The sequence below is a fragment of the Rhipicephalus microplus genome, chromosome 1 (genome assembly GCF_043290135.1).
Source record: "Rhipicephalus microplus isolate Deutch F79 chromosome 1, USDA_Rmic, whole genome shotgun sequence".
Classification (NCBI taxonomy): Eukaryota; Metazoa; Arthropoda; class Arachnida; order Ixodida; family Ixodidae; genus Rhipicephalus; species Rhipicephalus microplus.
In genome coordinates, this window is record NC_134700.1 from 271,512,235 (window position 1) to 271,539,792 (window position 27,558).

At 47.2% G+C, this 27,558-nt stretch overlaps 1 protein-coding gene across 2 annotated transcripts in view; it reads right to left on the reverse strand.

The window, feature by feature from the left end:
- Positions 1-6,186: 6,186 nt before the first annotated feature.
- The window catches only part of LOC119165020 (integrin alpha-9), a 60,562-nt gene continuing 39,190 nt past the window's right edge, over positions 6,187-27,558 (reverse strand). For both annotated transcript variants that reach the window (XM_075894624.1, XM_075894621.1), the window contains exons 17-27: positions 23,461-23,592; positions 23,252-23,331; positions 22,048-22,270; positions 18,997-19,151; positions 17,597-17,666; positions 16,507-16,614; positions 12,501-12,734; positions 11,513-11,635; positions 11,289-11,387; positions 10,302-10,424; positions 6,187-6,734 (exon numbers count right to left, since the gene is read on the reverse strand). In XM_075894624.1, coding sequence (XP_075750739.1) covers positions 6,522-6,734; positions 10,302-10,424; positions 11,289-11,387; positions 11,513-11,635; positions 12,501-12,734; positions 16,507-16,614; positions 17,597-17,666; positions 18,997-19,151; positions 22,048-22,270; positions 23,252-23,331; positions 23,461-23,592 — 1,560 coding nt within the window. In that variant the 3' untranslated portion in view covers positions 6,187-6,521. The remainder of the gene's footprint in view (positions 6,735-10,301; positions 10,425-11,288; positions 11,388-11,512; positions 11,636-12,500; positions 12,735-16,506; positions 16,615-17,596; positions 17,667-18,996; positions 19,152-22,047; positions 22,271-23,251; positions 23,332-23,460; positions 23,593-27,558) is intronic.

Below are 27,558 nucleotides of genomic sequence, written 5' to 3' on the forward strand. Positions count from 1 at the left end.
CTTTCTTCTGTGCAAGAATAGCGCCTAGCCCGACACCACTAGCGTCGGTGTGGATCTCTGTGGGTGCCGATGGGTCGTAGTGTCGCAGAATAGGCGGCGACGTGAGGAGGCGGCGCAGTTCATTGAAAGAGTCGTCACAGGTGGCAGACCAGGCTGAAAGGTCTCTGGAGCCGGCGAGGAGCTTGGTCAAAGGAGCGATGATCGTCGCGAAATTGCGGACGAAGCGCCGGAAGTAAGAGCAGAGGCCTATGAAGCTTCGGAGCTCTTTCATGGTGGTCGGTTTGGGAAACGCTGAAACGGCTGTAAGTTTGGCAGGGTCAGGAAGAATGCCGTCTTTTGAAACCACGTGGCCAAGGATCGTAAGCTTTCGAGCGGCGAAATTGCACTTCTTCAGATTCAGTTGCAGCCCCGCGGCAGAAATACACGTCAGGACTTTCTCGAGGCGGGTTAAATGGGTTGCAAAATCAGTTGAAAAGACGACAATATCATCTAAATAACAAAGGCAAACGTTCCATTTGAGGCCTCGAAGGATAGAGTCCATCATCCGCTCGAAAGTAGCTGGCGCGTTGCAGAGGCCGAAGGGCATCACTGTGAATTCGTAAAGCCCGTCGGGCGTGATGAAAGCAGTTTTTTCACGATCGGCCTCTGCCATGGGTACCTGCCAGTATCCAGAGCGGAGATCTAAAGAAGAGAAAAATTCGGCTCCCTGTAGGCAGTCCAAGGCATCGTCAATGCGTGGCAGCGGATAGACATCCTTGCGCGTGATTCGGTTGAGACGCCGGTAGTACACGCAAAACCTGATGGATCCGTCCTTCTTCTTCACCAACACTACTGGAGAGGCCCAGGGACTGCTTGACGGTTCGATTATGCCACGTGTCAGCATGTCGTCAACCTGTTCATTGATGGCACGGCGTTCGGTAGTTGACACAGGATATGGACGCTGCCGTAATGGCGTCTCTTGACCGGTATCTATACGGTGTACAACAGATGACGCTCGACCTAAGGAAGGCTGATTGTGGTCAAACGAGGCTCGAAAACGCTGTAGGAGCTTGATCAGCTGTTTCTGCTGCCCAGGCGTGAGGTTACAATCGATGGACTTGCAGAATACATCCATAGGTTCATTAGCGTCAGTTGCGGGTGTAATGGCACAAGTCGGTAGAAATGGTTTGTCTGGATAGATCGGGTCTTCGAAAATACAATTTAAGGTCTCGAGGCTTCCCAGACACTCACCGCGTAGCAGGATGTACGGGCAAGCAGAAACGTTGCACGCATAAAGTACCGCCGAACCATTGGAAAAGTTGATGACGGCAAACGGGAGGACGATGGTTCGGTGTTGCACACTAGCTATAGTTGGTTGGAACAGGAGCGTCGAGTTAGTGGCAGCAGGAGAAAACACAGGCACTAGGACGGCGGACAACGGCGCGATGCGGACGTCAGCTGCGGCAAACACTTTCGAGGGACTGTGGTGGTCGATATCAAGGCACGGATTCGTCAACGTGAGTTCAGCACGAGCACAGTCGACGAGGGCCTGATGGGTAGAAAGGAAATCCCATCCTAGTATCACGTCGTAAGATGAACGTGGGAGAACAACAAAGTTGACGGCGTACCAAACATCTTGAATAAGAACGCGTGCTGTGCACTGAGCTGTCGGCGCGATGAAATGGGAGGTGGCTGTACGCAGAGCAAGATTCGTAAGCGGCGTTGTAACTTTTCTCAAATCGCGACACAGTTTTTCACTAATTACAGAAACGACGGCGCCTGTGTCGACAAGTGCACGTACAGCAACACCTTCTACTAGCACATCAATTTCGTTGGACGTACAAAGAGGAGGTCTTAGAAAGTTCGACGACGACGCAGTTCTTGCCTCCGGAACTGCGGCTGTCAGTTTTCCTCTCGAGCGGGGCTCGTGCGCCGAAGCATCGGGGAGACAGACCGGCGACGGGGTGGTAATGACCGGCGAGAATCGACGGGGCGTCGTGGGGACAATGAGTCGGTGATAGTAGAAGATGGTCGCTGGGGATTCTGGGCAGCCTGGTAATTTGCAGAATTCCCATGGTCTGGAGGCTGGAAGTTGCGACGGCGACAGTAGCGTGCTATATGTCCCACGAAACCGCATGCGAAACAGATGGGTCGATTATCCAAGGTGCGCCATGGGTTAACGACAGAAGGTGCAGGGGGCGAAACGGGATGGGGTGCCGTGTATGTAGGCAGCGTCGTAGGGTAGGAGGACCCGGTGCCCCGGTATGCGCCAGAGACAGGTGGGGCTGGGGGTCTAGCAACGACGGCGGCGTAGGTCAGCGGCGTAGGGACAGGTGGCGATGGAGGCAGTGCTTGCGTGACCTGTGTCTCAATGACCTGGCGTAGACGTGGGTCTAACGAGGTCACTGGTGCGGATGCTTCGGCCACAAGAGAAAGCTGACGCGCAACTTCCTCACGAATGAATTGTTTGATTTGGGGGAGTAAAACGGTGTGATCAGCAGCGACGTCGTGTACGAGGGCGGAAACTTCAGCCGTATCTTCTGCGGCCCTGCGCGTCGAGACACGCTGCTTACGCAACTCGTCGTACTCCTGACAGAGGTGGACAACATCGGTGACGGTCTGTGGATTCCTAGCGACGAGCATCTGGAAGGTGTCGTCGTCAACTCCTTTGATGATGTGCTTGATTTTGTCGCGTTCGGTTAGAGATTCATCGACGCGCTTGCAAAGGGACAAGACATCTTCAATGTAACTCGTAAAGGTCTCGTCCCTGCGCTGGACTTGACTACGGAGACGCTGTTCCGCGCGAAGCCGGCGCACGGCGGGACGGCCGAAGACCGCGGAGATGGTGGTCTTGAAGGCGGACCAGTTGGTAATTTCGCCTTGGTGGTTCTTGAACCAGAGGCTGGCCACATCAGCGAGGTAAAAGCGCACGTTTGTGAGCTGGTCGCAGGCGTTCCACTTGTTGGAAGCGCTTACGATTTCGTACTCGACGAGCCAGTCCTCGACGTCTTGTTCATCGTTGCCGCGAAAAATTGGTGGGTCGCGTTGCCGAGGCGCGCCAGTACAGTAGACTGTCGTTGGTGAGGCAGCTTGAGAAGGGCCAGGAGCAGTCATGGTGAACGGTGAGGGTAGCGTCCGATTGCGAAGTTCCAGGTTGATGGGAACCCCGGCTCCTCCACCACTTAAAATAGAGGTGTTGTACGTCGAGAAAGGTTCAGACGTAGCTTGGCAAAATGTCCTTTATCAGGCAGATCTGGCTAATGGCGAGCGGCGTGCGCGAGCTACTACTGCAGCCACCGATCATCGTCGTCTTCTTCGTTGCCAGCAGAGCGTCCGTTACTCAGATTCATTAATTCATTACAATATATATATATATATATATATATATATATATATATATATATATATATATATATATATATATATTGAAAGTTTTGAGAGAGGTTCCAACCTCCTCTTCTCCTGGCAACGCCAATTTATGCTAAGGATTCAAGCTGAAAATGATGATGTTAGTAATGGCTCTCCACTCTTTGTTGAATGTCACTTTAGGTTAAATGGGAATTTGTGTTGTCATGTGCCTCAATAGTTTCTTTTTTTTTTCTCTGAAGAAGGGAGTGCTGCAAAACATAGGAGCCTTAATTAAGTAATTTTAGCTTTATTTACATGTCCCCGTCAGTTTATCCACCACTTTAAGCTATATTTTCACAGGTTTTAAATGTTCAATTCACACTGAATATTTGCCCAAAACATAACATCACGAGTGTATGAACTAGTGGCAGATCAAAACTGCTCGAGTAATCCAGCATCATCTCAATCAAGTACCTATCACTCTATTGTAACTCGCATAACACGTACAGTAGCACAACATAACATCGACTTGACATGCATGTTGTGGGTCATGTGAAAGTAGCACTAGAACAATGTAATAAATATTTATAATCATAATGCAAAATACAATGCAATGCCCACATCACTGGTCTGGACGATTGCTTTCTAGACATGAATGAGTCAACACATGAACAGCATAAATAAGCTCACAAGACATCACAAAACACGCAGACATGTTCACACTGTTGAAAAAAAAAACTCGCACAAACCACGAAGTCAGCAATAAAAAAAAAAAAACGTTGCTCTTGAATAATAGTACGGATACTCATCACAGATACAGTGCAATCCTCGACAGCATGTCACTGCTTTAGTTGGAAGAAAATGTGATAATGTAAGAATACATTAGTGAAGAGCCTTTCGCCAAACCCCTTCCCACTCTTTATCGAAGTACAACACCCCCTTTTGAATATCAATGATCTGAATTTGCACTCTCAATGGAAGATAAAGTGGTGTGGAATGATTCAGAGGTTGTTAACAAATCATGTAGTTTAGAGCAGGCATTGTTTTGAAGCATCTGTCGGTTATAAATAAAGATTGCTGGGTGCGAAGAAACACCTACTAACACCTGCGATTTCTTAACAGTACGTAGCCCTACCACTTTCACAGTCTTGCCAAAACGCCGACATATGGCAACGTTTTCGCCTACAACTAAATTGGCACAAATCGCACATTATTCTATGTGAATAAATCATGGCAAGGTTCGCTTTGTGCCATATGCTACATGAAATGTTTTGCTATATATTATGTTTTTCTTATTCTGAATCAAAAATATTTTTATCAGCGTTAAGTGAATTAATGACACACACTGCAGGACAATATATCTTGTGCTTTTCCACTCGTCACTGAAACTACTGACGATACAGAGCTAAGGCAGGACTGGTTACAACATGTCACATTCAACTAGGCTCTGCACTTAGAGTCAACAAGTCCAGTTCAATTGTTGCGGCCAGTACATGGAGTGTACATTACCATGGTCATATACAAGGTACATGCCACATGAATAAACAAGATTACAATAATTAAAAAAATTGTTGGTAAGATGAGACCACACCAGTAATATTATCTGCCATACATATCATCATCGATAATATTTCATCATATACTATATCAGCAAGTGCATTCATGAACTCATTACCTGTGGAACACCAAGCTTATAAGAATAATTAAACCTAAGGATTTATTTTGAAATTTCTATGTGAAGACAGTACACTTTTCTAGCTAAAACATACTCAAATTTGCAAATAATGTAGGTGTGGGATGTGTTGATGGCTTATTGTTTTGATATTGTCATAATGAATGTCATAATTTAATTTATTTTACTGCATAATTCACGACAAACTTGTCAAAATAAGAATGGTATGTTGGTTTCCAAGAGCAAGGTAATTTTGCTCAGCAACAATACAGAAGTGCCCTAGGTAAAGATACGCACACACATGAGATACGAATTTTCATATATAAATTAGCAATGTTACTTTTAGTAGAGAGTACCAAAGAGAATGACTTGAAATGAAATTCATGAATCTGAAGAAGTTTTCCCAAGGGACACATGAACTAAAAACAAAACAAAATGTAGAAATTGTCTTGAAAACTATGTTGGCCTCCTTTAGCGTTCTTACCACGTTGCCATCTGTCACAGCTACTGTACAGGTGCACACTTATGCCAATAGCAGGCAATAAAGTGGAGGCGTGTGAGCCAAAGCCCAAGAGTGCTTCTTACTAAAGCACTTTGAACGTGTGCAATTTCTGCTGACATATATAAAAGTTCTGGCAATGGCATTAGTATGTGCTCGGCCTTCTATATACGGGATAGTAAGCTCGTTGTAATATAGCTGAATGATATTAATAACTCAACATAAAATTTATTATTTGTCATTGCACTAGTCTAAGGCAGCCATACAAAGTGTGTATGCATGCTCTCGCTTCTCAAAGTCTCCTTTTGCACCATGGTTGAATTATTGCAACATTTAAGTGGAAGTCACATGACGGCACACCGGCAAATAGTTCAACCAGAGACCGCGCGATGTTATTCCAACATTTGCAAACACGTTGCATAGTGCGTTCAAGCCATTGCAAAAAGGCTTTCCACAAAGATTAAGCTTCTGGGGCACACATTTTATGAACACACTTTCGCATATTGTGAACTCGGAAGCTTAAGGCGACACTTGGCATCTTAGCAAAAATCACTTTGTGCTGTATTGGGCCACGTAAGACTTCATTTATATGCAGGCTCATGCACAGCAATGTGCCTGTGACTGATACATGATGAAGAACTAGCATATATATGGCGCTTGATAAAAAAAATATCCATGAGATGTCGAGCACTCTGCTACATATAAGCTAAATATTTTATGGCCTTTCTTGCTGTCGTGAAGATCCCAGAACAATAACAACAAAAGTTGTAACTACACAACTTTGCTCCCACGTATTGTACATGTAGCACACCACTGAGGTAAAGTGTAGTCACAAATAACACTCTTAAAGTGTGGCTCACAGATAACACTCTTAATAGAGAAACACAAGGTGTCCCGGCACTTTCACCAACAAACTACGAGAAGTCCAGGTTTCCGACTTTGGACTTGAAATGTCGCCAAAGTATTAAGTCACATTGCTGAAAGCACTGAAGACTTGGACGTTCCAATTTCTCCAGTGGTCGTTCAACCGAGTTCCTTGACATCTTCGCTGCTGCCTTCAAGCTGTTCTTGGAGCATTTTCAGGTCGATAGCACCCATCATCATGCTCTTGCGGAAGAACTCCTTCTCGGCTTCCACGTCGGCCTTTGTGACGGTGAACTCGTTCCATTCGTTGTCGTTCTCCTCCTGCAGCAGCTTCTCAAGTGCTTCTCGCTGTCGCCGGCGGAAGAAGCCCAACTGCCGAGAGGAGAAGGTGCACGGAATACCTTGAGCATTTCATTGCGGACAAAAAGCGATGTTTGACGCGAAAAATAAAATATGGGCTTCACATGTACGTATTAACAGAGAAATGGTTTTATTATAGATATGCCGAATCAATTTTTGTTGAGTTTATTTGAAGGGACCCCTTATGATGCTTTGGCAATCGTCAGAAAAGCTAAAACATGGCACGAAGATACGAATGGTATACTGGGTTAAACATCCCAAAACCAACTGGCACGAAGACACCGCGCGTAAGCGATAGTGTCTACAGTATAATCTATCAGTTTTGCCGCAGTTCCATATGTTGTGCGGTGTAGCATGCAGTTTGTTAGTGTTAAATATGATTGCCGTAGAGTGAATCGCGGCGAGAATGGAGAGGTGAAACTCTAACGGGTCCTGCTATCAGTTCTTTCACTATATGGACATTCTCGGCAGATTTTGCCGTCGCCATCACATCCATGTGCCGTATATGTATATATGTAGACATAACAGCCGCAAATAAAAAAAAAGCCGCAATGTCACGGCAAAGGCGAAGCAATGAATGCGATAGCAATAACGTGGAAAGTTATGCTGAGAACAACAAGCAGTTCGAAACGTGCAGCGCGCTGTTCACGCACACATGATGCACGAAAACAACAGACACAGGACGAGAGCGAACTAGCAACGTTTACCGACCAACGCGCTGCTTAAACAAAAACGACACACGAAATGTAATCATAAGTACAGATCAGTGCAAGCTAACAAGTTTCCCAGTTTCTATACATCACTGTGTATGAAAAGCACGCTCTGTTCACAAACGGGGCCTGTACAGCGAGTGAAGTGGCCTTTGTGGGCCCGACAACTAACGCAATCGTTCCGGTAAAAGCCGAAAGCACATGATTTCACCACCGAAGGATTAGCGCGCGCACATTCACCTAACCACCGTAAGTGCGCCGACGCGATAAGTGCTGTTACGATCGTAATCCCTATTGAAGTCTTTCGGCGTTTGTGAACTGAACGAAAGTATTTTGATGCATTCCAAGCGAGAATGTGCCGTCAAGACGGGTTGATTTCCTGTCCGCAAGATATGAACGAGAGGTCCAATACTGGTTCGCGCAAAGAAAACGCAGGAGCCCAGAAAGGCCATTGTGAGCTCGACTCTATGCCTGTCTTTAGAGGCAAACAAGGAAGCAGCTGGGCCATTTTCGAGGTCACCGAGGATCTGGAAAGCTCCGAACCAGCGTGGTATTAGCAGTTTGGGCTGAAAGTTAAAGCCAAATTGGTTGTGGCTGCATCTTGCGAGGAGAAGCGGAGCCCCGGATATTCGCAGCTAAGCCGCACCTTCTAGCAAACAAGGAGGAATAGAATGTGGGGTGGAAGGAAAGGAAAATGCACTATCTGCTGCAGCCCTTGCGGGAGCCCGCCTCGACGACGAGGGATTAGTTGACTACTCCTCCTTCCCCTTTTTTCCATAGGATCGCCTGAATGTGGTGGCATATTTTGACAATATGCTGGCGCACCACTACATTGTCCTACCCAAACGCAGTGAGGCAAGTTTGACACGTGTACCGGCAGCCGGTTTTTCGAACCTCACCCAACTTCCAGAAGAGTCTTGGAAACCAAGGTCATCTAAGATCATCGGACGTGCGCGAAATCTTGGTGACGTGTGCGAAACGTCGGTGCAGTGCGTTTGTGACCATATTTGGACATCATGTAGACTGTGCCCTCTCCACATGCATTGTGTGGTGTCTTTTTCCTCCTTCGTGGGTGGAGCACCTAGACCATGGAGCGCCGTATTGGCTAAAGCCGCGGACAATGCGCCCAGGGTTGGCAACGCGGCGCTATATAAGTGGAAGTCTTTTAGTATATTTTAAGTTCTACAGTTCAGCAGTTCTCCTGTACAGTTCTTGACTTCTCATACTTGATCACTCAATCACCTCGTTTCGAATGCTCAGTTACTAACCATGTAAATAAATTGTCGTTTTTACGAGCGTCTCATCTGACTTGTTAGACGATGGGACCCAGGACGGGGGACCTCTACCGAACTGAGACCCGCAAGACCCGGAGTAGCAACAGCGTGTGCCGAGCGCGGGCGGCTTCAGTCTAACCTTGCCCTGCGCGTGGCGTAACTGAGAGAAGAGGCGAGAAAAAAAAAACGAAGGTAGTATCCCACGAACAGTACAACAGACAGCACTGCCTCATAAAAGTACATGCAAACTGCAGTCGAGCGAGTGTATTCTAGATGGCGGTGTACCGCTACTCTCCGATTGACTGCTCCGCGGGCGGTACCCGAGTACGCGGAGAACGAGTACTTCTCTCAGTCTCCTGAATAGTATGTGGCGGATCGTTGGTGGGGCATGAACGAAGCAGAGTGGAGGGCGCGTTGAAGATGCTTGGGCTCGGCTTCACTGGCTCGCGTCTCGTCTGTGTTACCCGTGCGCCGTCTGCATTCTCGAACGCAGTTGGACGCATGGACAGACAGACAGACGGACGGACGGATGTAAAGACGGATGGGCGTATGGGCGTGCGCACGAATGGACGGGCGGACGCACGAACAGATATATGGGTGGACGCACGGACCAACACTTGGACGGATGGACAGAAACACGGATGAACGAACGAACGCTTCGCCCCACTCATCATCATTAACTCCGTGGATATGCTGTGATCTTTTTTTTTCTTGAGTTGTTGTATACGTAGATATGCATACATTATACGGCGAATGACGGCGGCGGCGATGAGAAAACACCAGCCGAGACTGTCTTTATAATTCACGCATTCACTATCCATCCGCATGCTTCGCATAACATCGATTTTGAAAGTACGTGGAATTTGCGTAATTTTTTTTCTTTTTTTGCGAGAAGTGATTCAGCTTTAGTCGGCCCTGACAGTATTATAGATACACATGCGCACGTAACTTCTCTGATCACCTGATTACACTGAGAGCACGAATGCAACCATAATTACAGGCAAGCGCACCGAAGCTATTTATCACGAGGCTGCCGCGATTTCCTCGTCTGATGTCATGAGTAGCGCGAACTTCAGGGACAAGAGACAAGAGAATGCGAACACCCAAGCACTAAACTTCCAACTGAATTTACAAAAAAAAAAACGCGTGAAATATATAGGTAAGCACGCGCCTTCAGAGCTTCACGTAACAAAACCGCATTCTCTTGTCTCTCCCTGAAATTTTTGTAGCGGTTCAATCCAGCACCAACCATTCCGAACAAGCATCTTACTGAAGCCGTAATTGGATATATTAGATTCACCTCATATTTGCAAGTGTTACTGCATTACATCACCGTTCGGAAACGTCGGCTATAGAAACCTCGGAAAGTTGCCGCTTTCATTTATTTAGCGCACGTACTAACCAGAAGAACAACCAGAAGTAGCTACTTTGTCTCACACTCAAACACGAGTAATTTAAAAGAAAGACACGTCTTCCTTCAGTCTCCTAAATGAAGCCGCAATAGTGAGTTTTTCGTAGTGAAAGTTATTCATTTAACTGGGCGGCTTCTCGTCGAGCTCATTAACGTTGCTACATTTATTTAATGTAGTACATACGTGAACTAATCCAGCGATAATCAATGAGAAGAGGATGAGGCCAGAGAAGGCGCTCGCTGCGATGATCCAAGTGGCCACCTTCTGCGCTGGTGGAGGACCTTCCTTCTGGAAGACAGTTGCCACCTGAAACAAAAGAAGAAAGAAAGTGTGAGTCAGTCAGTCAGCCAAGAACTTTATTAAAATGTCCTGAGGCGCTCAAGCCATCGGGGTGTCCACGAGGGACATAGCAGCCGCTATGTAGGTGACACCTTAGCCGGGGTGGGGATGGGGTGGCGTTCCGCCAGTTCTTTGACCCTCTAGACTGCCTTTAGCTGGTGTTGGAGCTTGGGGCTCCTGAATGCCTCTGCACAAGACTTATTTCTGTACCATGATAATGTTGCCTCACGCGCCAAAGATCCTGCCCTGGGCAGCACCTAAACTCGTTTCTATAGCCAAGAGTGCGAACGTATAACCATGACTTTCACAAAACAAAAAAGGAACTATCGCGTACACGACTCTCTTTAAAGAGACACAAGAGCTTTCTTTGGAGATTTATATCCCTGTAAGATTTGCGGCCCCCAAAAGGGCATTAACGTGTATCTCATGGCAATTCAAACCTCTTGAAAGAGAGAGATACGTACTCCTTTTTTTTTTTTTACGCCATAGCGTCAAAGAGCTCGTTTCGCTGAAATTCCGGCATCGATGGTCGTCACCGAAAAATTATCATCTTGTCCGGGACCGAGAAATCGATAAAGATGTAAATAAAGTAAATAATAAAAATGTTCATGTCTGAGTGAGCATAGAAACTGCAGGTCAAATCGATTCATAGCCGTTAAATGTCACACGGCTGACGATGAAAGTATAGCAATAATTGAGTACCAACTAGCCTGCATAGACACCCTTGTTCAGAAAGTATGGCAGTGCGATGTGTAAGCTGCCATTGCGTTCGCCAACGGACACGTGGGAAATGAAAATATTAATCACGGCATAGCAAATAGTGCGTCTTACACGAATCTCCTTGCGGGAGTTCGGGTCAGTCAGGAAGGTGGTGTTGTCCAGAATCTTCAAATAACCTTCCGAACCAACGCTGAAGGCGTACCAGGAGCCCTTTAAGTGGAAAATGAAAGGAGCTGGTTATTAGTGAATGTGAAAAGCACTAGCAAGATATAGAGAACGGTTTAATTTTGCATATGTTGCAGACGAGGCACGTAACATATAAGGCTGGTACTTACGGCTTGTCTTATGAACTCTTCCATATTGACGACGACCGTCAGTATGATCTGAGCAATCTTTTGCCTGTTCAAAAACGGCCCGAAGTTACATCTGACTTCGTGACACAATGAAGTCTTGCAGTTCTGTAAAGAGAGAAATTCAACGCTTAATCATGGTGGGCGGTTCACAGGGCGTTTCAAAAAATGCGTCAAAGATTATTGAAAATTTACGGAAAGGAGGTATTTGCGTGCAACCTGCGGCGTTCCCTTTACTGTGGCAGAAGGCATCTTCAGATGCCTACAGACATTAATTACGGCAGTGACTATAAAAATTCATTCCATTAACTTTTTAACCTCTAGAAATAAGCAATCATGTACAATGGGTGAATTCAGGTCCTTCGTGCGAATAGTCTATAGTCATTTTAAAACTTCTGAAAGGCGGCCACCGGTAATCAGGGTGGAGCAAGAAAATCGGGCTAATTTAGCGAGTGAAACCAAAACCGACGCGCCAAACAGCGCATCTACCTTTAACTTCCGAAACGACCTCAATGACGACACTGTTTCCTTCGGTCTTATCAAACATTAATCTATTATTTCGTGTCGTGCGTGGCAAGGGTTTTCTGCAGCATGACTGCTTATCGACACTCGCTTATCGTTCCCCAATGAGAGGTTAGCTGGCTCTCAACTACAATGTATGTAGTCTGCAATCTAAATGATGCATACAGGCCAGTAGGTCCATTTTGTTCGCGCTGAGCTGCAATATTGACAATTTTACATAAGGTATATGTGTGCCTCTACCGAGGACAGTTAGAAGAACGTTTTTTTTTAATTTTAGCATATCACAACATGAACGCCAAGAAACGTCGAATGCAACAACCCAGCCCTTTCCGTGTGTACACGTGCGATGTATCACTGTTTGCTTAGTTCTCAAAAATACAAAATGGCAGTTTTAACGGCCCTTGAAGGCGGCACTGAAATTCATGCGTAATATAGTATGTACGCTCCTCACCAGAGGTGGAACATTCTGGTAGAGAAGAGCGGTGAGTTTCTCGGAGCGCGGTGATTCGTGCTCGGGCACCGACCGCTGGACCCGGCCACCCAGGCTGCCATTTCGCGAGGCGAGCACGTCGGTCCGCGAATCGTCCTCGCTGTTCCGTCCAGCCTGGTCTTGGCCGTCGATGCTCTTGACCACTCCCTCCATGTTGCGGCAACTACCAGGAACGAATGAATCGCCCTGCAACACCTGCCCGCCAAGAGAGATCAACTTGAGCAATTGCATATATGTTACAATGCGTCTATCTAATGCGTCTTCTTCAACATTACGGCACTCTTTCAAATGTGTGCTTGCTTTCTCACGATTGATTGATTGATATGTGGGGTTTAACGTCCCAAAACCACTATATGATTATGAGAGACGCCGTAGTGGAGGGCTCCGGAAATTTAGACCACCTGGGGTTCTTTAACGTGCACCCAAATCTGAGCACACGGGCCTACAACATTTCCGCCTCCATCGGAAATGCAGCCGCCGCAGCCGGGATTCGAACCCGCGCCCTGCGGGTCAGCAGCCGAGTACCTTAGCCACTAGACCACCGCGGCGGGGCTTGCTTTCTCACGTCGTTATAACTTTTCATAGCGAGAACTGCATTGACCATATTTTCGCCGTTTCGCCGTGTCCTCTCTCTCTCTCTCTGTGGTGAGAGAGAGAGGAAGGAACGTCTTTATTCACAAAAGCATGGAGAAGGAGGGAGTGGGAGGAACCCCTAGTCCGGGGTCCCTAAAACGACTCCAGCGACAAGCCGGGCCCGCTGTATCAGAGCTCGGAGGACCTCGGGAGGTTCATCGCGGAGAGCATCATCCCACAGCTCCTCATTACGTAAAGGGTGAAGGAAAGCAGGTAAGGAAGGAAAGATGTTCGCAGTGCACTCGATCGAGACATGAAAGGTAGTGGGCGAGTTTCCACAGCCGGGGCAACGGTCTGCATATCACTGGGGATAGAATTTATGAAGTGATACTAGATTGGGAAATGTTTTAGTCTCTAGCTGGCGTAACGATACTGCCTCCTTTCGCGAGAAAGATGGCGGTGGGGCGCTCCGAGTGTGACGAATGTTCCTGTAGTGACGAAGAATGTCTTTGTAAGTGAGAAGAGGATCCCCCCACTCCAAAATGGTCGCCTCGCCTTGCCGGGCCACCCGGAGAGAATTTTCGGGGGCAACAGCGTGTGCGCGTTCATTGCCCGGCAGAGAGGCATGACCAGAAGCCCAGAGTAAGTGGGTGCGAAAAGTGCTGTTTGACTCAGTTAGTGGAATTTCATTGAGAATTTGGTGGGCCGCTTTTGGGATGCCATGTCCTGATAGGATGGCCCGACATGCCTGTTGCGAGTCTGTCAATATGTAGATCTCACTGTGAACACGGATAGCGTATCGTATCGCTACAACGACTCCAAGAATTTCGCCATGAGCGGCATGTGTCCCACGCATTGCAACCGAGTCCTGCTGGGAATCGGTGCCATCTAACACTACCGAAGTGTAACCTTCGCGAGTTCGGGCTGTGTCCGTGCAAAGAGTATGCGATTTCGGGATGTCTTCGAGCATACGGCTGAGGTATCGTACGCGGGATTTGCGCCGGCCCTTGTCATGCTGGGGGTGCATGTTACGTGGTAAGGGATGAACAGTTAGTATTTTACGTATCGCAGGCGATAAGGGCGTGGGGCGGGTTTCAATCTCAAGTGGTGGGATGGGATATCCGAGGCGCGAGAGGAGATTGCGGCCAGTAGATTGCGGCCAGTAGGGGTGAGTAGGAGGCGTTGGCGCTGACTGACCCAATCTGCCTAGAGCAGCTCGCTTAGTGTGTTGTGTGTCTCCAACTTAAGAAGAAGACGCGTGGAAGTGTAGTTCGGAACGCCGTGGGCCAAAGTTTGTCGCTTTGCGGATCATGGCGTCTATGCGTAGTTGTTGCGATTGAGTCAACCGCTGGAAGGGCAAGTGATATGTCAGCCGGCTGATCACGCAGGCCTCCACCAAGCGCAGCAGGTCTTCTTTAAGCTCTGAGCGCCGATTTAAAACCCGCTGGACCATGGACAGTATTTGGTCAGCTTGTCGAGATAAAAGACCAACGGTGTAGTTAGCTTTGCCATCCGCTTGAAGACGTAGTCCAAGGATGTGGCACGAGGGACATGAGGTATGGGTATGCCATTCATGTGCACAATAATTGGGGGAGGAGGGCTACTGCTTCGGGAGCGAATGACGATGAGCTCCGATTTTTGAGGAGCACATTGCAAGCCTCCTCTTTTAGCGTACTCAACGACAGTATCCACTGCTTTTTGCAGTCGATCCTGGATGGCTCCATCAGAGCCCCGTGTCGACCATATGGTGATGTCATCCGCATAAATAGCGTGGGCGACATCGGGGATCTGGTCGAGCAAGCGGGGAAGCCCTGCCAGTGTGATATTAAATAATGTAGGGGAAAGAACGGAGCCCTGTAGTGTCCCACGTTCTGTAAGGTGGATCGTACCTGACCAATGCGGTCCATTTCCCAAACGGCGAGGATATGACCAGTGCAGTTCTCAGCGCATTTTTCAAAGCAAGGGGGGGTGGGGGGCACCCTCATTACATGTGCTCTAACCGAGCACTGATTTCCAAATCTAGGAACTGCAGCCAGTTGTCCATGAAACATGTTCATGTGCCGTGGATGTACAAGACAAGGAGTGGTAAACCTATCTTGCCATTTGAGTCTAATCACACGAAACCTACAAAAAGAGGCATTGCAAAATTGTCCATGTTTCAGGCTACTGAACAATCGTGTCAGCACAGAACAGGCGAAAGCATGAGCTTCCCGATAGAGCACTTAAATAAGAGTGGTTATACAAACTGTGTCTTGTCGGCTGTGGTAGAATGCTGCTTAAAAGAGATCAATAGCCTCGGGAAGGTAAAGGAAAGAAGTTAAATCCCGGTAGTATACTGCACACTGTAGCGCGAAACGCAGATTGAAATGATGAGGCAACGATATATGATTGTACAAGTTAACTAGCCCTTAACGAAACGAACATTGAAAATTCGGGACGCTATGAGAAGTTTTAAATGCAGACAAGGACGTCCGCAAAAAAGTTTTGCAGGAGGGTACATCCGCAAGGGTGGGGGTAGGGGAGATGTCATCAAGCACAGGTAAGATTTCGTTCACTGCCGTGTCACAACCGGCATGCTCAGCCAATAATGTGTAATCATTTAACATGACTATGCACGACCTCAGTGTGTTAATCGAGCTGTGTAACTTATAAATACACCATAAAAAAGTATCATCAAAATTCCAGGGGGGGGGGCGCAATTTCTCCCCCCGCCCCCTCCGGATGCCAATGAATGCAGATAAGGTGTCGCGTATGCTCCAATGACGTTTGTTTCTCTGGTTCTTTCTAGCTTACTAAGCACATGTGTTGCAGTAAAATAAAAAAGTGCGTGGTAAGTTTCTACGATTTCAAGCTTGTAATACGTCGTCCTAAAGGCCTGGGAAACGTACAAAGTTGCACTGAATCATACAATTCAATCTCATTGGACTGTAACGGAACCATTTCGAGACGGCTGCAACTTTCAAATAGGCAGCCTTGTCAGATGCTGAAATATAACTGGAGAACAATAAAAGTCACACAAAATGACAAACAAGTTGAGCAAAATTAAGTTTCATAACTGCGTTAAAAACGAAGGGAAACGTTGGAACCAAAGTTTTTTTCCTGCATAACGCTTTTTCTGCTTAACATACTGCTCATCGCAATGCATCACAGAAAGTGACATAGTAAGTGCTTTTTTTTTCAATACTTTTAGAACTTTTTTTATGCCTTTCATTAACATAGATTGACGCTGTTGAAATCTTTTAGATCAAGTTTTGTAGTCACATTATGTGAACAGGAATATATTATTTTGCAGTGCAATAGCTACCTCCAAAACACGATATATCTGTAGGAAATCTAGACGGATTCTTTATGTGTATATCCAAAAATTTATGGCATATATGATAGTTTGAAATACCCTAATTTGCCGGACATAGGCGATTGGTTTCTCTGTCTCGCTGAAAACGTAGGGCACACGGACGGACAGCTGAACTTGCTGTATTGGACTGGCGTACAGCTTGGCGAGCTGCAAAATAAAAGAGGACACAATATGGCGAGAGAAAACACAAGAATCGACGAGGTTCCTGTGCGATTTTTTCTTTTTTTCTCACTAACTTGGTTAATTTCCTACTCTTATTACAGTCCCACATTCTTTTTTACTTTCTCACTTTCTTTCTTACTCTTATTTCTTTCTTTCCTTTCTTAATCTTACTTTCTTGCTTTCGCACTTTCTTTGTTACTTTTCTTTTTTTCTTACTTTTTACTTACTTTTTTACTTCCTACTTCTATATTTTTTTACTTCTATATTCCTTTTCTACTTTCTTTCTCACTTTTTTACCTTCTTTCTTTCGCACTTTCTTACATTTTTTCTTTATTTTCCTACTTTCATGCTTTCTTAGATTTTTACTGTTTCTTTCTTTACTTTTCTTAAATATGAAATACTGGAAAATCGACTTCAGCAAATTTCAAACTAACTTAACGATAGTCCCCAGTGTGTAATAGAAAATTGACTCAAACTATTGACCCTAATCAGAGGAGTGTATGCTAAATTTTTACAAATGGTAGGGTTCTGAAACAATTCAAGAACTTTGACAATTCCTTGCCTCCACATCAAATGCTGACAGTGCGATTTGCAAAGTGTTTTCTATTATATAGCATCTAAAAGTCTCACACACACACACGCAAAAAATAATTTGAGAGTACGTTGCACGCCAGGTTATTGTCCTTTAAATGGTCTAGAATGCATAGGACTCTACCGCTACTGCTATGTTATAGTTCTTTAAATTTGGTGCATTACACTGAGGAACTTTTCTTAGACTCAATGAAACCGAGTAGCTATGTCAAAACTATCTGCTGTTGCTGAAGATTCCTTTTTAAGATAACCAAATTCATATAGGCACAATCTGAATAAGTACATTTCTGCATTTTACTGGTACTTGAGCAAGAAGTTTACAATGCTAAATTTGACACCCTCAAGTCGTACTCAGAATGAGCGAACAGATACTTACGACAAATCCATGTTCAAGTTCAATGTTCTTTGTTGCTGCATTGAAAGTGACCACTTCTGGCTTGGCTTTCCTGCAAAGATGCAATGCGCTTGAATATTGCTCAAAGTTATCGAGAACTAAATTAAGGTCCCACCAGAAGGATCAATTATTAACTAAGGTAATAATACACAACAGGGACCAATTATCTACTTTTTTCATATGGTAACATAATGGTACAGTTTACAGCCAGTGTTTTAAGCCACACGACTTCTTCCTTTGCAATTAAGGGCAAAACAATGGAAAGGTATATCTAATTTATGCTAAACATGTCAACACATACTCACACATGTATCAAGGTTTTTTTTGCAATAACATGTAGAAATTTCAAATCGGCAATTGTAATACCTTTTTTATATTTTTACAGCGTGTAATTTTTAATTTTCAATTAAATGGGTATAAAACAGTTACAACATGGCCTCACTTATGTCACTGCACAGTGCCCTTTGCACTGTTCTATTTTTGTATATCACGAAAAGACCTTTACGTTCAATGAATGTGCCACTTTACACGTCTGCTTCTGCTTAATGTGCATTTTGCTGTAATGTGCACCTTGCTGTACACGTGCTCTTGCTGTATCTTTTCTTTTTTTTTTGCTTAGCGCAGAATTTCTGCGATTTCAATTACCGAATTATGCAAGTCCTATTTTCTTTTTTTTTCCTGTGACTGTTCATCACTGCTACTGTTATGGTTCCTGCATTCCTTTCAAGCTGTTTTCTGACAGCATATTTCTGTGGGAGAACCCCTAATCTTTTTTGTTGAACAACAAAGTTCACAGCATAAACATCGCCTTTAGTTATTGTAATCAGTTAATTAACACTTTAATCATCTAGGCTACATGTCTTAACTGCCAGCCACCTAGTGTTCAGAGTGCATTCAACTAGTATGAATGACTAGAGAGTACTAGTCTTGATATACGAATCAGTATCCATTCCCACACTAACGTAGAGATGTAATGTTCTTGATTTTGTTTACCCCAAGTGCCTTAGTTGTATGAAACACCGAAACGCATTGGAATAAATTTAGGTGCAGAACTGGTTAAATAATGTAAAATGAGCCGGCAAGATGCTAGCACTAACTAATCAGCTTCAAGTGCAGTGAAAGTTCACAGGAGTCATGACACACGACCCGGAAACGGCGCATGTCACGGGTGCAATGCCTTCATATTTGTTAACAGAGCCCGTATTCCATATTAAGCGTCTTCTAAATACATTGAATTACATGTCTTGAGGACGTCAAGTGCAGGACGTCTTGAAGACATCGTATACCAGCAGCTTCACTGACAGTCTCATATTGGAATAGCTTCATCAGCCTAAATTAGGCAACCAGAGCTTCATTAATTAAGCTCGCCGGCCTATACTCACCCCAGCATGGAGATGTCTGCCTTGTGTATGAAGGGCAACGCGATCACAACCTTGTTGTCATTCGGCGTTGCTTCCTCGCTGGTCGAAGTAGCTTCAGCGGTCAAGTTGAATGTATCCTCGACTTGGCTCATGTCCAGCTTTAGAAGGAAGATTGCCTGCAGAGAGCGCACGTAGCATATACAAACTATATAGAGTGTGCACGATCAGTAGGGTTCAGATTTTAACTTGAAAATTTGCGTCATGACTTCGCTTATGTGCAGTCGTCTATGTGATTCAGTTTCATCGAGTGTTGAAAAAAAAGTCTCGTGGGCTTCTCTTGCATGTTAAATGATCAAGGCGGGATAGCTGTACACACATTTGATGATGCTAGAAATCATATTCGACGGCCCGACAATTTCAGTACGATGTCTGTGTATACGAGTCGAGGCCTCACAATCAAAACCTAGTGGAATTGAACTGCTGCATTAAGTTTTCATCATGACAGTGTTACAGAGATCATTTCGCAGAAATTCCGACAGTGGTGTCGTTGGTTGTGAGCTAAAAATCATCACCTTCACCGTGACCGAAAAAATCGAGAAATACTCAAATAAAATAAAAAGTAAAACGCTTCGTTTTGAAGTGAGAATCGAACCCAGGCCGTCTGCGTCGTGTTATTGCTTGAAAGTGCTTTAAAAAAATGGCAGTGGCTTAGCTCAGCTATGCCAGGATATACGTAGCGTTAGCAAAGGTTCAGCTGACTATTCTTAGCTTTCCATATATCATGCTTACAGCTGTTCCAATGACACACACACGGTATACGTATTATGTGGCACATGTATATTTATTTTGCAGGGAAACTACTTCGGGATCCGATGAGTTAAGCTTCTCTGCTCTACTGCACCGTTGAGCAGCATTTGCACTCTGCTTCTTCATGGCCATACTACAGTGGCAAACGCCAGTCAGAGGCGCTATCAAGCGGCTCCAGCACAGTGTCAGATGGCGACTGCACAGGGAAGGCACGCGCGTCGGCGTCCATATGTCTACCAAGGCTATGACGGCACTCCTCTGGAAAGCGCACACCGGCGGCGGCGAGTCGCGCGCGGCCGCGGCCGAGTGCGAGGGAGGTGCCGGCTCCGGTGCGTGACACCACTGATCGTCTGCGCAGCGCATCGAATTGCGCGCACACCGGCGGCAAGCCACGCGCGGCGGCGGCGGAGTATCATTGCGCATGCGCAGACCAGTGCCACGCGAAATTGGCTCAGCGAGGCCAGTGTAGCTAACGCTACAAAACTGAGTGTCATGTAGTCAATTGAGTCTCCTCAGTAACCCATGTCACATTGCATGGTAAAATCCTAGAATCGCACCAGGTGTCAAACCAAGCGAATTGTGCAACGAGTGGGTGGTTTAAAGCTACCCGCCCATTACAAAGTTGGCAGCAACGCAAGTGCACGGGGCACTTTTCGGATGAGAAGTAAGTACATCACCAAGTAGTGACAGGAAGAATTATAGTGTACTGGGCCCTTACCAACAGCACATCGTGTAGGCATTCTAGGATAGCTTAAATGGCACATCTTACGCGCACATTTTTCTTTCGGCGTGGCTGAAGACAACGCGCACGTGGCCCCGGTTATGCTAGCATGTTCTACTCGTGAAGCCAACGCTCAAGCGAAACGTTGGCTGAAGCTGCTTCCAAGTTCTTCGCACAATATCCATAACCTGGGCACGCACGCATGCAAGACACCCTCAGAAAAGTGCCGTACAACGAAATATATTATGCCCTTTACCAGTAACGTGGCAGTAGACCAATCTTAATCAATCGCAGTGAGACTGAAAGCTATCGCCGTTTTTCAACAATTGCAAGACTTCAAAGTAGATGCGAAAGATGAGTATCGATATGCGCGCGCGCGACAAACCTTTACGTCACACGAACACCTTCCATCTTCCTAAACGAGGATGTTATATAAAAAACTTCGAAGGTGTCGACTTACATTGCACACGGCCTTCAAATAGTTTAATTATCTGAACCACCATTGCGAATGTCAAGGTTTATCATGGTATTTCAAGCAATGAAACCTCACGAAACACATCCCGCGGTTTATCTTATACCGGCGTCTTACGATGTTCTTTCGGTTGCGAAAGGAAGTGCGTCATGTGATACTCCTATTAAACAGCGCGTCATCATTGGCGTAGCCAGGGGTGACACACACACCCCAACCTTTCTTTCTGCCATCGGATACACAGTCCTTCAGGCCCATAGCCAGGGAAATTTTTCGGGGAGGGGGGAAGGGAGGCGCAGTCGTGAAGAGCACCTATATTTTTATTATTTGTCCATACGAATTTCAGGGAGCGGAGGGGGATATAGTTCCCCTCCTTTGATATGGCCCTGCAGCCCATAATGACACTCAACCACGAACACCCTCGTCGATACGAATTTCGGGGGGGGGGGGGCAATAGGTCCCCCTTGCTACGACCCCGCAGCCTGTAATGGCACTCAACCACGAACACCCCTGTCTGTACGGATTTCGGGGGGGGGATATAGGTCCCCCCCCCCACTTGCTACGGCCCCGCAGCCCATAATTGCACTGAACCACGAACACCCCCGTCCATACGAATTTCGAGGTGAGGGGCTATAGGTCCCCTCCTCCTTTTTGCTAAGGCCCTGCAGACCATAATGACACTCAACCAAGCACACTATCGTTCATACGAATTTCGGGGTGGGGGACTATAGGTCCCCCTCTCCTTGCTACGGCCCTGCAGCCCATAATGGCACTCAACAACGTTTCAAACAAATGAAGTGGCATCTCATGGCGTGGGCGTCAATGTGAGTGTTGCAAAAACTCAGACGTAACAGTTCACCGAACGCTGTGATGTCATTATGATGTCATCACATAACGACGTCGCTTGGTCATAGTTGGGCCTCTTCTTCAAGCGGTGCTGAGCCATATAAGGTGCAGAAAGCTTTCTGAGGGGGGCGGGTGGTGAGGATCAATACATTGGCTTAGAAGAAAAAGAAAGATGCCTTTTGCCTTCGAGTCGAAGGCGAGTGACCCCACTAGTGTTCGTCACGCTTACGTTTCTCGAGGATCGCAGTGGATTCCCGGCGTCGCAGACGATGAGCGACCTGCCGTGCGCCGGGTCCAGCTGGACACTGCATTGGTCCTTGTTGACCACTCGCACGCGGTCCGGCAGGGTGACCAGCACGCGGGCAAGGTACGCAGGGTCCGTGGCGCCGGCGTTTTCCACGAACAATGACACCGAGAGATCCCGGCGCTCGCCGACCACCAGCGGGGATCCACTGTGCGGGCGAAAGCGGTAAAACGAAATGAGGAGGATGCCGTAGGTAGCTGGGACATCCAGCATTGCGGAGATTTGCAGGCAGTTGGCTTGCCCGGTTTCCTCATTACGTTTAAAAACGAAGCGGGGCGTCACAATTCGTACGACTGTGACCTTTGAGCACATGCAGCGTGCTTCCGGGCCCGCATAACAACACAACCACCTCAATATGTGTGCATCCATGATCATCATCATCGGCGAACGTAAACTTTTACGTACGAACGTAAAGGTTGCCGTATGTGCAGCAAAACGCTGCTAAAACTTGGGCGCCGGTAACACGGTAAACGTAAACCGGTAACACGGTAACGTAAAGAGGTATACGTACAAGCTAAAACTCCCTAACGTAAAGGTCTCTCGTCACCAGTCACATGCGAGGTCTCTAACGTTTAAAAGCACTTAAAAGAAGAAAAAAATCTGCAGTCACTTAAGCAGCAGTTCTATGATAACGCCTGTGTTTGTGTGACACGATATGCGAAACAAGCTCATTTCATAGAACATGCGATAGTGCAAAAAACAAACAAAAAGGTGCGACAACGACTGACAGCTCTCACGTTTCAGAAACAATGGCCCCCAGTGACAAGAAACAATGATTGACACTAATTATTGCAAAGAGATGTAACGATGAAAATTTTAAGGAAGTCAAACCTATGCTACGGAACACTCTCAAACCATCATGATAAACCACGGCAAAACATTGATTACGTTTTTACTGTACACGCAACGTTGTTAGCGGGAAAAGAAAAATGAGGATTAAGCTAATTAAAAACAAGCGTTACGAAGCACACGGACGGCGACCGATAAAGGCGGGATACAGCACTACCAGTTACCCCACCAGTCTGTACTCATGAAGATTAAGCTGTTAGCAATACTTTTATACGTGCACGTTAATTATCTTGAACGTCAGCCTTGACTCAACTCTTTCCAGATCTCACAGTATACTTACTCGTAGTTAGCAATGTTGACATCGAGTTTCAGGTCCGCCCGACAAACATCATCCGAACCGCAGCCGTGCTGGTATGGAATCTGTGAGGAAAGAAATACGACAACCGCAGCAAGCGCTCCATATAAAATTCGATACAGCGTGTTAAGTTTGTTCTTTTGTCTGCGTCATCTTGCCCAAGAGAAAAATGAATTAAACGACCGACGACTAACCGCTTTAGTGAGTGCAAGCGGGATGGTCTTGTCGGGAACCGGGCAAGTGGGGCACCAGCGTTGGTCACTGGTGTCTCGCAGCCGGTACGCCATCCGCACAGCGAACGGTATGAGCGGTTCAACGAAGATCTCCTGCGGAACCACAAAAATAAATTAAAGTGAGGTCTAAGCCTGGGCTTAAATAGTGAAGCTGGAAAGCAAGCGCCCCCCCCCCCCCCTGGCCAACGCACTTTCTTTGATCTTTCTATATTGTCTTCTGTCCTTGTTTCCCTTCTCTTTTTCACCCTTTGCCATGTTATACGGTACATGGTGCCTATACCTCTTACCCCCTCCTTTTCTTCTTCCTAACGTTTACATCAGTTTTCGGCACCCACACTTCCCCTTAAGTATACTACACAATGTTATGCCATGCTTTATCCTCTCCCTGCCACCTAGTGTTGTTCCTCACCTTCACAACACTTCTCGCCATCACTGTCTTTGCCAACCTCATCATAGTAAAATAGCGCGAACATCACACAGGGGCCTGTGCTCCCATGTGTTATTTGCGCTATTTTACGAAACATTCGTACCAATCATCTCGGCTTTCTGTTATATTCCCCGCCTCCTTACTATGCTTTACCATGCTATGCTAGGAACTGTTTGGCACGTACCCACCGTCAGTGGCACTCAACTATACTATACAAGGGTATGCCATGCTTTACCCCATTCCTATTTTTTCCTCCTCACCCTCATTTACCTCACCCACCTTCTTCCCACACTATGCTATGCTTGGCTATGCTATGCTATGCTAGACGCTGCTAGAATCATGGAGTGGGATGAGAGAGTACAAGAGGCCCTTCGAGTAGAGGAGACCTTTAAGTAATTCCTCACTCCCATTCCCCGCCACCCTCTGACTGATTGCCCACTTTGCTTTAAACAGATACACATAAAGTTGTTCATCGATTCATTCAATACCAGGAGTGGAGCCAGCGGGGGCATGGGAGAGGGGTGTGTGGATTATTTCACAATAGTTTTTCCTGCCCTCCCCCTCTGCCCACCCCTCCCCTAGAACAGCAAGCAGGGTAACAGGGTTCAAACACAACGCATAAGTTTCCCTACTCCCCTCAAGGAACTCAATTGTCGTCGGTGCACCCTCTCCCCGAGAAAGAACAAAAACAAAACAACAAAAAAGAAAAATGACAGCATATCCACGAAATGAATGGTGGAGAGTGGGTCGAAGCTGGGTCCGCACGCCGCTGCCGTCCCGTTTGGGCTTCCCGTTCTCGTACGCCGGGATCTTGTCGGCGCTGCCACGCAGCTTCACGGCACGCTTCTGCCTCGCGCGCTCGCACATCGGGTTTCGTCTTCGAGCGCGAGCCGACGCCGTCTTGCGCACACGCTGCTCTGCAGACTTGTCCATCCGCCGACCTTCTGAACTCGCGCGCGCGAGCCAGAACGGCTTTTATTTCACTACACCGCGCCCACTAGCGTACGGTGCCGCCGACGAACACGCTATCGCCAACGTCTTTGTGCGACGTCATTCCTATTTTCTTGCGCACTCGCACATCGGGGTTCAGTCTTCGAGCGCGAGCCGCCACCGCCTTGTGCGTATCATCGCGCACCTTCTGTGTGAGTGCACCCATTTCAACGTGCAAAGACAAGAACTCACTGCAGCTCTGGATAGACTGGACAATCGGCCTTTGTCGGAACAAAGGATTCTGGGTCATTGGCCGAGCCCATCCTCAGCACAGAAGGCTTTGAAAGCTTTGCTGCGCTTTTTGCGGACACTGGCCTCAGAGACAGACTTTAGTGTCTTATACTCTTTGATGTTGCCTTTCCTCTGTCGCATTTTTTTTTGTAATTTCTCCCTCTCTTCGCAACATTTCTTTTTAACATCTTTCATTCCCCTCACCCCTTTCCCCAGCACAGGGTAGCCAGCCGGTCTAAGAACTGACTAACCTCCCTGTCTTTCCGCTTAAACTTTCTTCCTCCTTTTCCTCATACTTTTTATTGGCAAACCGTGAATCATCCGCTGGCCGCGTCCGTCTGTCTGTCTGTCTGTCTGTCTGTCTGTCTGTCTGTCTGTCTGTCTGTCTGTCTGTCTGTTTGTTTGTTTGTTTGTTTGTTTGACGCACGCACGGACGGACGGACGGACTGATGAACAGACTGATGGACGGACGCAGGGACGGACGGACAGATGGACGGACACAAAGACGAACGCAGATACTGACGGATGGACTGACGGATGGACGGACGCAGGGACGGACGGACAGATGGACGGACACAAAGACGAACGGACAGATGGACGGACACAAAGACGAACGCAGGTACTGACGGATGGACTGACGGATGGACGCACGAGAGGACGCACGGATGGAAGGACGCACGAGAGGACGCACGGATGGAAGGACGCACGAGAGGACGAACGGACGGAAGGACGCACGAGGACGAACGGACGGAAGGACGCACGAGAGGACGAACGGACGGAAGGACGCACGAGAGGACGAACGGACGGAAGGACGCACGAGAGGACGAACGGACGGAAGGACGCACGAGAGGACGAACGGACGGAAGGACGCACGAGAGGACGAACGGACGGAAGGACGCACGAGAGGACGTATGGACAGACGGACGCATATACGAACGCAGGGACGGACGGAAGCGCGGATGGACGCACGGACAAACAGACGGACGCCCGAACGGACGCACGGATGGACGGAAGCAAGAACAAGCGGACGGCCGGAGGCACGGACGAAATGACGGACGCTTCGCCCCACTCATCATTTACTCCATGGATATGCTGCGATTTTCATTAAATATCATATTACAAGTAACGACCTCTAGTATCGTACCATTTGCATTTATCAGCATATATGCATTTCGTTATATGTACAAGTACCGCACTCTACGGCCGGTTAAAAAACTAACGAGAGGTGACAACATACGATTACGACGGGGTGCTCTGCCCCATGCCTTAAGGAGCTTCGCTCCTAAAGAACAAAAAAAAAAAAAAAAACTCTGTCCTTGCTCAATGATAATCAGTGGTTTGATCTTTGATCTAAGTGTACTACGCGGTAGAAAACACGGACGGGAAAAAGACAAGGATAAGTGCCAACTGGCCCAATCGTCCACCTTGGCTTGATCCCGATGGTGTATTGCAGCCTTCCTCAATCGTTACAATGGCTTGAACGGAGACATGCGCCGGTCTTTGAGGATGACGTCGAAGAGCATCTTGACGTATAGCGCACATGGCACAAGATCAGTGTTACTTAGTTTGACGCGTTCGAGGGACGCCATCTCTGCACGGACCAGCATTGCGTGTAATTACTGGCTACCCTGCCGTGTTCGAACAGCTCAATTAACCTGTCCCAGTGAACTTCGGAGGCAGACAAAGTTACCAACTCCGTTAACCTGCCCTGTTGCCTTGTCGTGGCGACTACCTCGTTCTTGCGTTCCTGCCAGAAATGGACCGTGAGTGGGATCCCACGTATGGACGTCATGCTTTGGTCAAACGCAACTCTCACGAAGTCCCCGATCTCTCTAGTTGGTGGCGAGGGATGCATGGTGCTCTTGACATTGTGTATAGGGAATGTGATGGTCTTTCCGGTGATGTTGAATCGGATCACTTACACGGCCATGTACAAAAATGTGAGCCGGTTCCACGCCTCGACGTTCCGAGCCCCGTATCTCACTGGTAGCTTCGGAGAACGGCGCGGCTTGCGGACTTGTGATTTTCCGCTTATGGCCAAAGTATGTCTGCGGAAACGAGAACTCCACAGCATGTTCGCCGTAAAGATCGTTAACAGGGAAACCTGCCCTTCTCCGGGAGTAATGGCTATCGGTACTGCGTGCCTTCGGCGAGACGCGTTGAGTTCGCGGCTGCGTCGTCGAACACCACCGTGTTGCTCATTGCGTACTACATGGCAGACGCGCACTGAACGGGATCGTCTGAGCCGAAACACCGCGGCCGAAGTGCCGCTCGAGTAACTTCCGCCGGAAGCGGGCGGTGGCCCCGGCGAACGCGTTCGCGCCGTGGCCCCGTTGACGCTGTTCTGCCCGCATCACCGCTTCCTCCAAGCATTTGCCCACCATGGTAAACATGCTTGGGTACGACATAGA